General features: G+C 34.7%; 3 protein-coding genes across 3 annotated transcripts; 2 read left to right on the plus strand and 1 right to left on the minus strand.

The window, feature by feature from the left end:
• The first annotated feature begins 733 nt into the window (after window positions 1-733).
• LOC143221609 (uncharacterized) lies at window positions 734-9,838 on the plus strand. The gene is made up of 7 exons (XM_076447006.1): window positions 734-830; window positions 4,909-5,267; window positions 6,689-6,982; window positions 7,564-7,849; window positions 8,437-8,632; window positions 9,326-9,474; window positions 9,690-9,838. The coding sequence occupies exons 1-7, from the start codon at window positions 734-736 to the stop codon at window positions 9,836-9,838; spliced, it is 1,530 nt and encodes a 509-aa protein (XP_076303121.1).
• A 1,692-nt stretch (window positions 9,839-11,530) lies between these two features.
• On the minus strand, window positions 11,531-12,476 carry Polr3h (RNA polymerase III subunit H). Its single transcript, XM_076447005.1, has 5 exons — window positions 12,366-12,476; window positions 12,101-12,284; window positions 11,886-12,026; window positions 11,701-11,822; window positions 11,531-11,584 (listed from the first exon to the last, which is right to left on the minus strand). Exons 1-5 carry the CDS (start codon window positions 12,474-12,476, stop codon window positions 11,531-11,533), a joined length of 612 nt encoding a protein of 203 aa, XP_076303120.1.
• Window positions 12,477-12,877: 401 nt separating this feature from the next.
• LOC143221610 (ribosome biogenesis regulatory protein homolog) lies at window positions 12,878-14,240 on the plus strand. Its single transcript, XM_076447007.1, has 5 exons — window positions 12,878-13,029; window positions 13,116-13,374; window positions 13,470-13,771; window positions 13,863-14,036; window positions 14,111-14,240. The coding sequence occupies exons 1-5, from the start codon at window positions 12,881-12,883 to the stop codon at window positions 14,238-14,240; spliced, it is 1,014 nt and encodes a 337-aa protein (XP_076303122.1). The 5' UTR covers window positions 12,878-12,880.
• The last annotated feature ends 1,775 nt before the right edge of the window (window positions 14,241-16,015 follow it).

Genomic DNA, 16,015 nt, shown 5'->3' on the forward strand with positions numbered 1-16,015 from the left:
TCGCGCGACTGTCACAGGCTGTCGATTAAAATAGATCCTTCCAGTAAAACGTTTCATCATCGATTCGTCGTGTGCGACGTGTACTCTCGAAGGGTTGCGTTTCGTTGGACTAGTAACCGACAGACGTGTTAATTTACTCATCTTGTACGAAAAATTACAATTATGGAAACTAGTGTTTTATTTTGCAACGTAGCTTCAACGTTCAAATCTTTAGTCTCTTTTTTCCTTTATCCTTCAATCTGGACATTCGCCTCCCTTTGCATTTCTGTTGCATCTTTTGTCTTCTGATTCGCGCGACTGTCACAGGCTGTCGATTAAAATAGATCCTTCCAGTAAAACGTTTCATCATCGATTCGTCGTGTGCGACGTGTACTCTCGAAGGGTTGCGTTTCGTTTTTCTCGGCCACGCGCGTTGATACAGCCGTTGATAAATTTAGAAAGTTGTTGAGAGTTATAATCGAACGTCTTTCATGGAATTAACGATTGACCTTATGTGCCTGGGGATCTCGTGATTGTCGCGGACGTGGCTGGAAATTACGAACGGGAGAGAAAAAAGCGAAACAGGAAAAAAAGGAACGGAAGGGAGGTGGAGAAACCTGCAAAGCTGGAAGATTGAGTTTTGTTCGCGTGTCTGTCGAATATGAAACGCTTCAACTACGGCCACACGCGTTCCTATTCATCTTGACTACGAATCGTGGCTGAACAAAAGAAGTGCGCCTCCGCTTCTTGAGAGATGTCTTCGATATCAGCGCAGGGGGTCGTCGAAAGAGCCAGCGCCGAATTGACCAAGAGAATCAACGGTCTGGGGTTGAGAGCGTCTAAACATCATGGTTGGTGAATTACTAATTAGTATATTTTGTTCCTTTGTAACATAGAACATAGCAATATCAGAAAATATACCGATAGAGATATTACCTATTTAACCTTAGTCATCTTATCAACCGAGTCGATTTAAAATTGAAAACAAAGGCTGATAAACTTGAGAAAATGTAAATTTTTTAGTATAGTTTTCGAAAATGAAAAATATAACTAGCGATAGTATTCTTGTGTCTTTGTTTTCTACGTCAAAGAAAAAGGAATGTACTGAGAAACAGAGTGACAGAAAGTTCATTATATTAACGTCTTTGCTAAATGTAAGTATGACATCGAAATGAAAGTATCATATCACATCCAGAGTTTTTAAGCCATCGAGGATAGCTTACTGAGCAATAAACTCATTCGAGTAGACGATCCTCTAATTATTTCAAGCACCTCGTAGCCCGTTTTATCCTTCATGCAAATGGCCCTCTTTACTCGAGAATAATTTAAAATCGATAACTTTGTTCGAGAATAACTTGGAATCAGCGAGTTTTAATCTAACTTGAAAAATAACGTATAACTATCGAATCCCGTTTCTACGCTTTAAAATAAAGCTTCGACTGGAGGTTACATTGTCTTTCTTTTTGTCTTTCTCTAATTCATTTGTTATTCTAGTAGATTCAAATTTTAAGTGGTTATCGAATCGGGTCAACCCACAAATTTGACGAGACATCATTACGTAATAGCAATAACGGAATGATTTCCATTAAATCGCAACCCCAAGCCACTCCTTCTACAGAGTTTCTTAATTCTGTATTATGCAACGTTATTCGGGCATTGGTTGATTGCTTTCCCGGCGTTGTTCTTGCGATTCTCTTCCGAAACGCTCGTTAAAACGGCCACCAGGTGCCTTTAGTCGCACTCTAAACTGCAATGGAATCGATAGCATTCGTCCTCGTGCACGTGAAAACGTAGAAACCGAACTAACCATCTTCTTAATCCTTTACCTTCTTCCACGCGTTATCATTTATTTCCTATTCTCCTTCATCGTCTTTCATTTCTTTGAAAAATCTCTTCGCAGAACACTAAACAAAATTCATCATTAATCTTACGCGATATCTCATCGTAAAAACGTACAAACATATTCTTACTGTGACTTACATTTTTTGACATTGCATTTTTCTATATTTATCCGGTGCTTTTTATATAACCTTACTTTTCCAGCGCACAACGCATTTAAAGGTTAAGTACAAGAATACTCGAACAGATCGATTTTATAAAAGTATTCCTTGAACCTAATTAAACATTTGCTCGAACAATCAATTTTATTATAATAATCAGAGAAAAAAGTACGTGTTCTATACTTACATTGCGATTACTAAATTAACCCTTTGCATTCGGGAAACGAAGCCGACGATACATTCGGTGTATGTTAAACGATTAAAACTAGCAAACCAAGGGAAATTGTTCGAATTAAAAAATATGTACGACGTCGATGAGAATGGGAAAATTATTTTTCGTTACAGTCCAAGTAGCTTTTAAAAAAATAAACATTTTACACTTACGTTATGACATTCGTCTTCAAAGGGTTAATACTAAATTACTAAATTCAAATACTACATTTCAAGCATAACTACATCGATGCATCGATATCTATCCAACGATAATACCGACTTATAAGTGGTCGACCATTATGCGTGTTCGATGTGACAACTGAATTTATTTCAATCGTTGTTAATTATCGTTAATTGTTGCCGCGAAAACGTGGCATCGGTTGACGGGACTAGGTCGCCGATTTACAGCCCGGAAATATTGGTGAATCGGCGATTCGTCGCGTTTGACGAACGCGAGAGGCCGCGCATCGTGTTTGAATGGGAAGCCAAGAGACAAAAGGCCGCGCACGCATGTCGGTTTCGACGATGGAGAAGCCGCGATAAAGCAGGAAATTTATTTTAACGCGTAAAATAGGCAATCACCGTGGCTGGATTGCCGCCAACCCCTGTCCGACTGATAAAATCGCAGTAAATCGGCCAGGCTTCTTTTCTGGCAGAATTAATCATTCGTTCTACGTCGTCGGACTGAACCTCATCGTTTCTCAAAACGAAAACCCAAAACCAACTTTCTTATTGAATCTCTATGAAGTTCGAGTATTCGAAAAGAATAATTTTTGAAATAAAATACAGCTTTTCCTACTTTTTAAAAATAATAATACACGGTTATGATTTTTTTAGAATTTCGTATAATGTTTCTAAGAAACAAATGGATTTGAATATTAGAACCAACCATGTTACTATAATTTTATTAAATTTGTAATTTCGAGTATCGATAAAATTAGAATGTATATAATAGATGTATATAATATGTATATAATATAATCGATGTAAGTTATGTTATTGCTTTTAGACAAATGAATTGGATAGTAGAATAGGAGATTCTGTTGCAATCCTCTTTAACGAATGCGATTTGTGATAAAAAGATAGAGACAGGAAATAGGGACGTACCCGGAGCCAAATAGGACATACAGCTCGAAAATAAAACGAAAATAACTGCTGCATCTTCGCAGTGAAGTTACCTTTGCAAAAACCCCTTTAAAGAAACGCTCGCCAATACCTAGCTTTCTTCAACGCTAATTCTTTCCGATTTACAAATCGATACACAATCCTGCTTTTGTAACATATTTTTAACAATAAATCAATATTTTTAACAAAATAGAAATTAATTTTTTACTATCGTGTTTCTAACTAGTATCTAATTATAATTCGTTTCTATTTTTAAATTATTTAAAAATCTTTCGCGAATAACCGAAGACTTGTCCATTGTTACGATTTTATGCTTAAGATTACATCTGTTAATATCAGTAAATCATTACTACGATCATTATTTTTATGTCAATATAGATAATTCATGCGAGACTCGGTTTAGACAAAGAACGCAGATATTCTCTGTTGCGACGCGTTTGAATTCTTCGATGAGTTCTTTGTCATAAATTCGCCACGCTACGCTCGTATCATTGCCCGCCAAATTAATATTGAACAACCAGTTCAAATGATCACGAGCAAGCAGAAGAACTGGTATGCGTCGAACGTTAAACTGCAACCGAGACGAACACCGACAGTATCAATGATTCGCGAGAAATTGTACGTTAGCCAATCTTGAGACGTAAAGACGACTAACTTTTCGATTTTCTAAGTGAACGAACCGAGAAAAATCGAGAGTTCGTTAAAGAAATAACGCGAATTTTATTTGATCGTTGGAAGACCATAACGAAATCTTTCGAGCATGTCTTTGTTTCGCGACTGAACATTCTCATTCATGTCAATACCATTAAGTTTCCCATTGAACAAATATTCAATTACGACTGTTCATCATCGAAGAGGTAAATATTATTTTACAAGAATTTAAAAGAGCCTTCGGCATCGAGAAGTCTTCTGAAACCTTACACCGAGCTTTATCGCGTCAATATTTCCTCGATGCGACCCGAAACAATTACAATAATGCGTTTACAAGTGCTTTGGAAATCATCGAACCGGTTCGAAAATTATTTAATTCCTACCCGTTCTTAAACATTCCAAGTGTTAACTGTCTACTCGAGCGACTACTGTTTAATTCGCGGTAAAAACTATAACGATGACTGCTTTTCGATACATTGTATTAAGCATCGAGTCGTGGATAAAAAAGAAACGCGACGTTTAAATTAACCATGGAATGTTTCAGGTGGAGAAAAGGCGATCGTCATGGAATTATTTAATTCCTATCCGTTCCTAAACATTCCAAGTGTTAACCGTTTACTTCATCGACTACTGTTTAACTCGCAATAAAAGTGCTTTGACTACTTTTCGATACATTGTATTAAGCATCGAGTCGTGGATAAAAAAGAAACGCGACGTTTAAATTAACCATGGAATGTTTCAGGTGGAGAAAAGGCGATCGTCATGAAATTATTTAATTTCTATCCGTTCCTAAACATTCCAAGTGTTAACCGTTTACTTTATCGACTACTGTTTAACTCGCAATAAAAGTGCTTTGACTACTTTTCGATGCATTGTATTAAGCATCGAATGGTGGATAAAAAAGAAACACGACGTTTAAATAAACCATGGAATGTTTCAGGTGGGGGAAAGGCGAGCGTCATGGAACGCGTTACGCACGTGTTCTGCGGGAGTGGCGGGGTTCCGTACACGAATTTGCAGAGCGCGAACAATGCGAACGCAACCCCGGAAAAGCCGAGCAGGAGCGTACCAACGTCGATGAGCAATATACCATCGGCGAATAACAAGAACCTGAACACGGTCGGCACTCCTAGCAGAGCAAGGATATCGAGAAACCGACCGAAAAATGTGCCATTGGCTAGCGGTGGGACAGGCGGATACGTTGCACCGGCCACGTGGGAACAGCTCATGGAAGACGACCATTTTCTCAGCAAATTCTTCCTTTATTTTACCGCCATCGAAAGGAGGATTTTGGCACAGGTGCCAGTAATCCAATGATCGTTATTAATTACACTTACGACGGACATGTCATTTTTCTATCTCTTCTTCGTGTACCAATCTCAAAGAAAAACAAGCATTTTGGCAGAATATTAAATTGAGAAAATTAAGTTAGATAACATAATCGAATACTTGTCTGTCACTTTGCTTACTTACTTATTCAACTTGAATTGCAATGTGACAAGGAATACTTTTGTTTTGCTCGATGAAAGTTCCCATGCAGTCGAAGTTATTAATTCTATTTGAGGTTAGCGATAGCCTGCGAAAAATGAAGCGTGTTCAATGCTCGGTTTTTGGCATTCACTTACGTTAGTATTATAGATAGTCAGAATTGACTATGCGGATTAGATAATAGCCGTCTTCTTGGACGTGTAGAATGATTCTTCTTGGTCGTAAAATAAATCATACGTGATTGAAGAGAATTTTCCGGCGAGATGCTTCGTTAACTAACATATTTGTTTTGAAGCGAACATCAGACCTGTTGGCTCGGTCCCTTCGTGTGGAGTCTACTGATTTACAGACCGGAACGTTGTACGCCTAAAGTTGCCTGTTAGTAGGCTTTTCGATTGGTCGAACGACCGTTCGAGTTAGGTTAGATTGATATACGATCTCGGCATATTCTATATGGAATTGCTATAGGTCTCTGTTACGAGATCTATTAAAACCAAACTCAAAGCTGTTTCCTGATTCGTGCTTGAAAAGACCATTATCCTATTTTCGTTCGTACATCACACCGGCCAATTGAAGTTTACATTCCTTGATTTAAAATAACAAACCGAACGAAGAATGTGGATAAATCTGCGAATGATATAGCGTGTAATATTTAAAAATTCTTAGAGTCATCATTTAAAACTTACGCAGATGTATGACCTATGTATTTTAAATTCTTTATAAATATTTCAATTTTAATATAACTTTCATATAGGACGTCTGGTATAGTTTATGTCATATAGGTTCCTATACAAATTTTGCCAGAATGCTTTGTCATAAGAAACGATATCGTAAAATCTTAAAAAATGATCCAACGTTAAAATTTCGTTTTGGTAATTTTTTATTTCTTTTACAGTATGATTCACCAGCTAGTGGACACAAAGATAGTACCGTCGTCTAATTATTGCAGCATATTGTAGCAGGGGTTCTGTGTCCTTACACGATAATCTGACCAATATTATGCGCAGCGACTACGTTTGCGTGTGTCTACATTTAAGTTGTACAATTTTAAACGTTAAGGTTTAGCGAATGAGCAGTACTACCTTTGAGTCTATTAGCGAGCGAATTATCTTGTATAATATCTTGTATAATATCTTGTATAAATTATCGCTAAACACTTGTAAGTTGTTGAACGAGAAATGTAGTATTTCTAGAAAAATGACGCGAGAAATTAATTGTTCGATGATTTGTAGGTGTGCACGAAATGGAGAGACATACTTTACGCAAGACCTCGACTCTGGGCGGGTTTGGTACCTGTGGTAAGGTGTCGAGAAGTGCGTGCCATGCCTCCTGGTTCGCGCACGCAACTCTACGTCTCCTTGGTCAGAAGAGGATTTCATTCGTTGGTTCTTCTCGGCGCGTCGGACGAGGATATCCCTGAACTGACACACGGATTCCCGTTAGCGCAGAGAAACATTCACTCTTTGTCACTGAGATGCTGTGCAGTTACTGACAGCGGGCTAAAAGCGCTCTTAGATCATTTGCAGGTAAGCATTTTTAACGTAAGACTATAATTACACTGGAAAATTAAATATCCCGTTAAACGAAGTAAACTGAATTATTTTCTGCTTACAGATTAAAGATAGAAAAGATTTTTATTAGCATACAGGTTGAAGAATTAAACGAATTTCTTTTTAAGAAAATCAGCTGCAGATTATTTAATTTTAAATTTCCCTCCTTTATATTTGAATGTGCGAAAAACTCGCTGCAGGAAAAGTTGAATAGTTTGGATAAAAAGTATATTAGGGATAAACTTTTTTCATGGTTTTTTTTTCGAAGTTTCAAGGTCAAAAAGAGTGTACGCCTAAATAAATTATTACATCAAATATCTTCCTTATAGGTCTTTAACCTTAGAAGACATTTTTTTTTTTTGTTGGAGTCCCGTTTTCTCAAACTTTGCACCGAGTTTTATTTTCGATTCGTCGTGAGTTCTTGATGTATTTAAGACACGCGGATAAACGTTTTAAAATAATAGTATCTCGTTTTGGAAATTAATATCATCGACGATGAATACTATCATTGGAAGAACAACCAAGCGAAAATTTCCCTAATGCTATTATATTTTTAGGCGCTGTTCGAGCTTGAATTAGCTAGTTGCAACGAGATAACGGAAGCCGGCCTGTGGACTTGCTTGACACCTAGAATAGTATCGCTCTCCTTGTCGGATTGTATCAATGTGGCCAATGAAGCTGTCGGTGCTGTCGCTCAATTGCTGCCGAGCCTCTACGAATTCTCGTTACAGGCTTACCACGTAACTGACGCCGCCCTTGGATATTTCCATGAAAGTAGCTCCCTTAGTATCCTCAGGCTTCAATCCTGTTGGGAACTCACTAATCATGGTGTAGTCAATATTGGTAAGAGATTTTCTCCTTTAAAGTTCTTCTTTAAGTCCTCCTAATCTTCGATTTTTAAAAGCTTTGTTAAAATATAAGACACTCGAGAAGGAATGTCTCGTATTCGAACGTTTAAACTGAAATATATACTCGAACGATTGTTGAGTTACCATGTTAATTGTTAAATAACATCTATGTTGTAACGTAAAAAAAAAAAAAAATGCGACAAACGTTATTCGAGGCATTAACGTCGCGAAAAGCGGGACAGTTGCGACACTGTTATGCCAGGATCCAGGTAGAAATAATTCACGATGACGATAGCGTGAAATTAAGTCAGGTGGTGCACGCATCCGACTATTATAAATTTAGAATTAAGGAACATCGCTTTATTTAGCTTTCAAGCTGTCACCAATAGTTCAGCCCAAGCTCCCAGGTAAGTACATGTAGCCGATTCGAGGACAACGACCGGTTCATATCATTTACATGATAGTTCTTTATTTATCTTTAACAGAATGACGTATAGTAAGAAATAGTAAGAAATAATATACAACAAACAGAAAGGAAATTTTGAACAATTATTCATTACTCCTTTTTATTCTATTTTTCAGTACATTCCTTACCTAATCTGACTGTTCTATCGCTGTCTGGATGTAGCAAAGTAACAAATGACGGCGTTGAATTGATAGCAGAAAATTTATCCAGGCTTCGTTCGCTAGATCTAAGCTGGTGCTCGAGGATCACTGACTCGGCTCTGGAGTATATTGCTTGTGATTTGTACTACTTGGAGGAGCTTACTTTGGACAGGTGAGAGCTGCTTAGAAGAGACATTCAGCTACAAACAATGAAGACATTTTTTTCTTTTCTTTTTTTAAATCGTATTAGCGACATCGCGAACCCTGCAGCGAATCCGTACGATCCATTCATGTTCTAAATACTGAACGCGTTAACAAGCATTCTATTTACGATCGACTATTACGCAATACGCCGATGAATCAGCGATAGTGAACGCGTTCAGACACCTAAGGAGACAGACTTACAATCTGTTTAAACGATCAATCAACTGACTGTAGGAGATGATATATGTATGTCGTTTTTGAGAATACAAACCGAATGATTTGCTTCCGATCGTCGTTTTCGTGAGCATTCAAATTTATATCTTGAATTGAGACGTTAACGAAACGACGATGACTTCGGAACGATCGTTGAGTAATTATGCGAAGCGAATACTCTACTAGTTCCTCGATTTTATTATAAAAATAATATATTTAATAATAACAGTTTTATAGTAGTATAATTTTTAATCTAAAAACTAGAATAAACGTGTATCTGTAGTAAATTTATAATTCAAAACGCGAGCTGAAGTATAGCCGTATAAAAATAGTGAAGTGAAAAATATGAAGATTGAAATGACGCCAAGATGTGAAAATTTAGAAGATCTATATTAGAGAGCAGTTCATATAGACAGTTTGTTAAACTATTTTTTTTCTTTTTGCTCAGGTGTGTGCACATCACAGACATCGGCATGGGTTACATTTCCAGAATGAGATCATTGAGCGCATTGTTCTTGAGATGGTGCATACTACTTAGAGACTTTGGACTTCAGCACTTGTGCGGCATGAAATCCTTACAAGTACTCTCGGTGGCAGGTAAGATCAACCTAAGACCTGCCCTATATGATGCCCTACATTACACATCGTAATCCAAAGAATAATTATTACTTCGGAATAATGGATAATCGTTAACTACTAACCTTGCATCGTTTTATAAAAAGAAAAAAAAGAAAAATAGAAATTCTTTGAACAATTTAATTTCTTGATTATGTACTCAAAAGAATGTACTCAAAGAATACAAATTTTTGCAGGCTGTCCATTGCTCACAAGTAGCGGATTATCTAGTTTGATTCAGCTTCGGCGTTTACATGAGCTAGAGCTAACCAATTGTCCAGGAACTTCTCAGGAGCTGTTCGACTATTTGCGTGAACATCTGCCGCGCTGCCTAATCATCGAATAAATGATGCTTCTCTAAAAGTACGGCAACAACTCTAGAGATTCCTTTACGTTCCACCCATAAAGGCTATTCCTATAGGATGAGACAGCAACATAAAAAGATGTTTCACATAAAGTATTACATAGAACGGACGATTCTATAAGAGGATACGATGCGGATAAGAAAAAAAGCAATTGACGTCCAAAGGCGGATATTACCGCATACTATGTTCTTTCAATGACAAAGGATATAAAATGAAAAAACAGATATAAAAAAGAAAAAAAGAAACACTAGCCCCTAAAAACATGCAAATGTTAACACTAAGATAGCGCGTAGACATTTTTAATACACCAGAGCTCCTGTATGAATCGCACTCCTTTTTCGCCGATATTAGATTTTCGACCGGATCGAACGATTCGATTTATTGTGTTGTTTTTTTTTTCTTTTTCATTTTTGTCGAAAGTGTTAAGAAAAAAAAAAAAAAAGAAAAAAAAGGAAATTTGAAAAAAGAAAAAATGAAAAAAAGTATGCGCCTCCCGATAACTCGGTATTCCGTACAGAGTTTCACGCATCGCTGCTTGATAGAGAAAAAAAGAAGTAAACGAAAAGACAGTTTAATTATAGTAGATTCTTGCTAAAAAGAAAAAAAAAAACAGCTGAAAAAAATAAAAGAATGTAGAGATTGTTCGATGAGACGGCATGACAGACTCAATAACAGTTAGAACTGTGATAAATTTTTATTATATGTATATTGTTCTACTCCGTTTATGTTATGTAACGACTATGTTTAGGTCGTTGTTTAACCTGCTTCAACAATTTAAGGATACGCGTGATTATCGACGCGTTAGACGCGGTGCTTTTGAGAGAAAAAAAATGAGCTAATAACTTTAGTGAAGTGATTAAAAAAAAAAAGAAAAAAAATAAGCAAAAAAGAAATGAAAAAAAGTGCAGAAAAACATTCCGGTTGCGTGTTAACAAGACCTTTCATTTTACAAGACATTACGATTTTTTTTATTTTTTCGTCAATGTGTTACGCAATAAAGGAGTAAAAAGAAAAAGAGAAAAAAAACATTACAAATCATTGCACATGTATGTACTGTCTAGGAAAAGAAAAAAGTTTTTAACTTATATTTTACCTATGTATATTCTGCTGTCATGTAATTAATGTTTCCTACATTTACGGCTTACACCTAGTTAAGTTTTCGAATGTTTTTTCATTAAATGTAATGATATATCGCAATATAGAAAAAAACATATTTTACGTGTTTAATACTGTTAACTATTTCAACGGTTATTTAAAACAAATCAATGTCAGATATACATTATGCTCTGAGTCAGCACATAAAATATTGAAAGGAAGTTTTATGCCGCTGTTGTAGCTGAATAAGTGCAACGTTTTTTATGTTGATACTCATACTAACCGAACTTCTGTGTAACGTTTTAACATGTCCTTGACATCTACTGAACTGAAAATATTTTTTGCGTGTTACCACATGTTTAGCAGATAACGTCTTTGTATATATTGTACAAATATACGATTAATAATTCTGTTACTAATCAAAACTAAATAAATATATTCGCACAGTCAAAATTCTATCTGAGATCAGGTCACATGCGACGCTAGTCACGAATATAACTTATAAGAGTGATATACGACAACATGATGGAATGTGCTGTGAAATAAAAATTTATTGATCTGAATTTATTTTTGTACTCTTAGGCATTTTCCCACCATGTAAGCAATCCAAGACCTGGCTCATCAATAGCACCCTAAAATATAAAATTCAAATAATATGAATATAGAATTTAAATAATTATTAGTTTCCATTGAAATGTAAATACTAGAGCTAATATATTAGTCATATTCTTTAGATACAGATACAAACCCCTAAGGTATATGGAGATGTATTTTTAGCTTCAGATTTCTCAGTCTCCCCAGACACATTTGGTCCCGTAGGTAATGCCTCTGTGAATGTTTCACTCACCACTCTGAATCTTATAGTTTCTCCTGAAATTTCAAATTCATTTGTCTTTGTGTTACTAAATGATCGAATATCTTAAAATAATTTACCTGCATCCATAAACAAATTATGCTTTTCACCATCTCCTGTATTGTATTCCCATACCCATGCTTGTTCCATTTGATCAAACCTAGATGGATGTTGCAGTTTATGAGGTGGTATTATGATATCTTCGAAAAATCCTAATGTTACTGAAAAATAAAGTTTAACAATAAACATGACATAGATTATATAAGCAATAATTATTGTACGATGCAAATATTACCATGGACCCCATCAACGCTACAACTTCGTATTTGACCTATTAATATTTCCTCCATAAATGGACGGAACACAATGAAACGAAATATTACTTTGGTATGAGATGCACCATCGCCAGGAAAAATATATGATTCTTCGATTTTTGTAATATCATGAAGAGCAATACAAAGACCAATATTAAGATAAACCTTAAACAAGTAAATTAATAATAATTTCAAATCGACCAACGGAATTAAAGTAAAAGATGTAAATTAATCAAAATATTTCACCTTATTTGCTAATTTTCTGTTCAGTTCATTTGTAATAGCATCATTTAACTTTTGTTTAAACTCCCATGGTGGAATTCTAACTGTATCCTTTAATTCCGCCAGGACAAACATTAGAAATATGCTATATTTTAAAACGAAGGAATTTTGAAGTAAGAAATACTACTTCTAGTTCACTAACACTATATTTAGTTTTTTATTCCGATAAATTTGAAAAAAATATAATTTCAGTTATAAATTTTATATATTTTACATGCTTTAAAGCGAGTAAAGTTCCACCAGCAATACATCGAGGAAAACTATCTTAATGACAACATAACCTTCAACACACGTGGTTTAAGATGTTCAAATACAAAACAAATACAGATTTTATAGATATCATTTTGTGTTTCAACTCAATATTTGAAGTAAAAAATTAATATAAATAAGAAATTAAAATACTTGTGATAGAAATAAACCAAGATAAAATTAAAAATTCACTCTTGGAAATTACTTAAAGCAAACGAATAATTGACAGTATGGATATCGTAAATTCAATATTAGAAAACAACGCGCAAGAAAAAGATAACCGTAAATCTACAATAGTAAATAAAGATGTAGAAGTCGAAACAGATGTAGGAACTCTTTTAGCATTGGATTATAGTAATGTGGATTTAAAAGTAATGAGGTAACCCACAAAATTTTTGTCATATTTAATATGATTTTTATTTTATACCGATTTGCTCATATTAATTACTTGTTTATATTTTATAGATCACAACCTGAAGAATATTTAAAAAGTTTAACAAGAGACAATGTACAAATATTGATCAATAAAATTTGGGAACTTCCAACGGAACGTATCGATGAAGTAATAGTAGCAAAGTTACCCAAGCAAGAATTTATATTGCCACGATCTCGTCAGGTTCCAAAACCAAAGCCTTTAACAAAATGGCAACAGTTTGCTAAAGAAAAAGGTATCAAATCCAAACAGAAAAGTAAATCCAAACTTAAATGGGATGAAGAATTACAGGTGAATCATAGCAATATCTTTTCTTTTTTACTTTCTTGATTACATTATTGATATTTATTGATGCCAGCATTTATTATACTTTAATACTCTTATAGAAATGGATACCTACATTTGGTTATAAACATAACAAAGCTGAGGAACAAAAAGAATGGTTAGTAGAAGTTAATAATGAAGGTAAAGCCATGGAAGATCCATTTACAGCTGCAAAAGCAGCAAAAGAAGAAAGAAAGTCTAAAAATGAACTCCAGAGGTTGCGTAATATTGCCAAAACAAGAAATATAAAAATTCCAAAAGTGGGACTTCCTACCAGAGAGCATTTCTCTGATTCACAACAACTTTCACAAGCTATGACTATTGCACGTACATCAACAGCATCAGTTGGAAAATTCCAAGACAGGTATATTTTATATCGTATTACTAAAACATTGATTATAGTATTATATCTATATATATATTTATATATGTATACAATATATAATATTGTGTAGATTGCCAAAAGAAAAAGATGCAAAAGGTATTGCCAAACAAGTTCCAGGTATGAAAAGAAAAGCTGAAAAAATTCCACAAAATTTACAAGAAGAAAAAAGATGGAATACAGATCTAGCAGATAGTATTCTGAAAAGTAATACTAAGATTCTTCGTGAAGATTTCTCTATACCAAAGTAAACTTCTATATTTTTTTATAAAATTTATTTATGTATAAAGCAACATGTAAATAAATAAATTTATTTTATAGCATAAAACCAGCCAAAACAGAAAGAACAAAAGGTAAAAAGGGAACAAAAATTAAAGGAGTAAGGAAACCAAAAGCAGGTAAAGGACAACGAAATATGAAACTTAAAGCTGGTGGTAGAAAACGTAGATAAAAGAACTAAATATTCAAATTTATTCATCTTAGTAACCTGAATTGGGTTATTATAAATTAGAAAATGTACTGTTCAGTATGTTAATAAGAATAAAATATTATAAGAAAATAAATAATGTCCATATCAAAGTATTTGATTAATTTCTTGTAATCATTTTCCCTGACCTAAAAAACATGTTGATATATTCCTTATAATGATATTCCTTAAAAATCGGACGAACTTAATGTCTAAATAAAATTATATTAATTATGAATATATTACACTGTTTTTACTAATTTATTAGTTAATAACTAGAAATGACTACATTTTAGAAAAAACAAAATGTAAGACATAACATGAAAAATATTCTACTCTTCTCCTAATTAATTAAAAATTAAACAAATTTTCGGAAATACAGAAGAAATGAAATATAATTAAAATACATGATTTATGTACTGTAGTGAAATTAATCAACAGTAAACTATATATATTCATAAATTACATATTAGACTGTATAGGAGTATATTTAAAAGGCTCGACTAAATAATCATGAATAAAATGAAAAGAAAGTGTTACAGGTCGATAAGGCAGGTTGTCCCTTGGCCACAAAATCAGGGTAACGCAAGAAAGGTGAAAGGTCAAAAGCAGCACGGGATATCGACTCAGAGAAGTCGAGAGGGCGAGGTAACCTGGTAGAGGGTGTAAGGGAGGGTAAGTGCGAAAGCGGGTTGCCCTAGAATCTGTAGGGGGTTCCACCCCGCATGTGATTTTATACGTATTGTATATGTGTACACGTTCAATGCCATCTGAACGAAATACAAACGCATTAGAATACCTTGCGTAATTTAAATTGAAACGACGAATACATTCGATTTTCATTTAACATCTTAATTTCTAACGATGTTCATCTATCGTGCTTTGAATATTTTATTTTATTCTATTTACGAATCACAAATAATACATTTTATCGAGTGAAATATATCGTCGCAAGTGAAATAATGGTAGAAAGCACAATAATGTGATATACATATCTAACATTTCAGATTAAAAGCATATTATACAGCTCGTATGCCCTATTTGATATAATACTAACTTCCGATATGGCGATATAGTACACGAGTTACATTAGAAAATAATTTGAATCTACAAATTACTACTAACCCATAAACGAAAAAAGCCAAATTTTGTCATAACGTTAATCAAAAATCGTTACCGTTTAAAAGAATATTTCTATAAAATTAACTCTACGATTACTCGAGATCTTATTCTACTAGTAGAACGACAAATATTCTCATACTACTGAAACTCTAATTCCCTGGAAAATGAATCATTTTAATTTAATCTTTCAATATTTTCCACACTGAGAATCAAGCTGTAACGATATTTCGCTATCGATGCTGCGTGACTACCTTTAATCTTCAGATGCATAGAAAAATCGAACATTATGTGTACGTGTGGTAAAGCAAATATGTCGTGAACAATTACCGTCTGGAAAATGATTACGGTATATAGTTGTCGGAGAGAATAACATCGCTGGTGGCTATCTAATGAAACCTACCTTGCTATGAAAATGTGTTAGCCTTGATTAAGCCTAGATATTCAAAAAGGCGATTGAACGAAAGGCGTACATAATCGAGCGACGTAACGCGCGTGCGAGCAGACTATAGGAGGGGATTGCCGAGCTAGACGGACAAAGAAGTAATCGCGCGCGGTCGGTCGCGGTGCTCAGTCGGTGGTTGCTCGGGACGAATGGGCGCGTCCACCAAGTGCGGGGTAACGATGGAGGCTGTGTTAAT

This window comes from Lasioglossum baleicum, unplaced genomic scaffold (assembly GCF_051020765.1).
Source record: "Lasioglossum baleicum unplaced genomic scaffold, iyLasBale1 scaffold2797, whole genome shotgun sequence".
NCBI classification, from domain to species: domain Eukaryota; kingdom Metazoa; phylum Arthropoda; class Insecta; order Hymenoptera; family Halictidae; genus Lasioglossum; species Lasioglossum baleicum.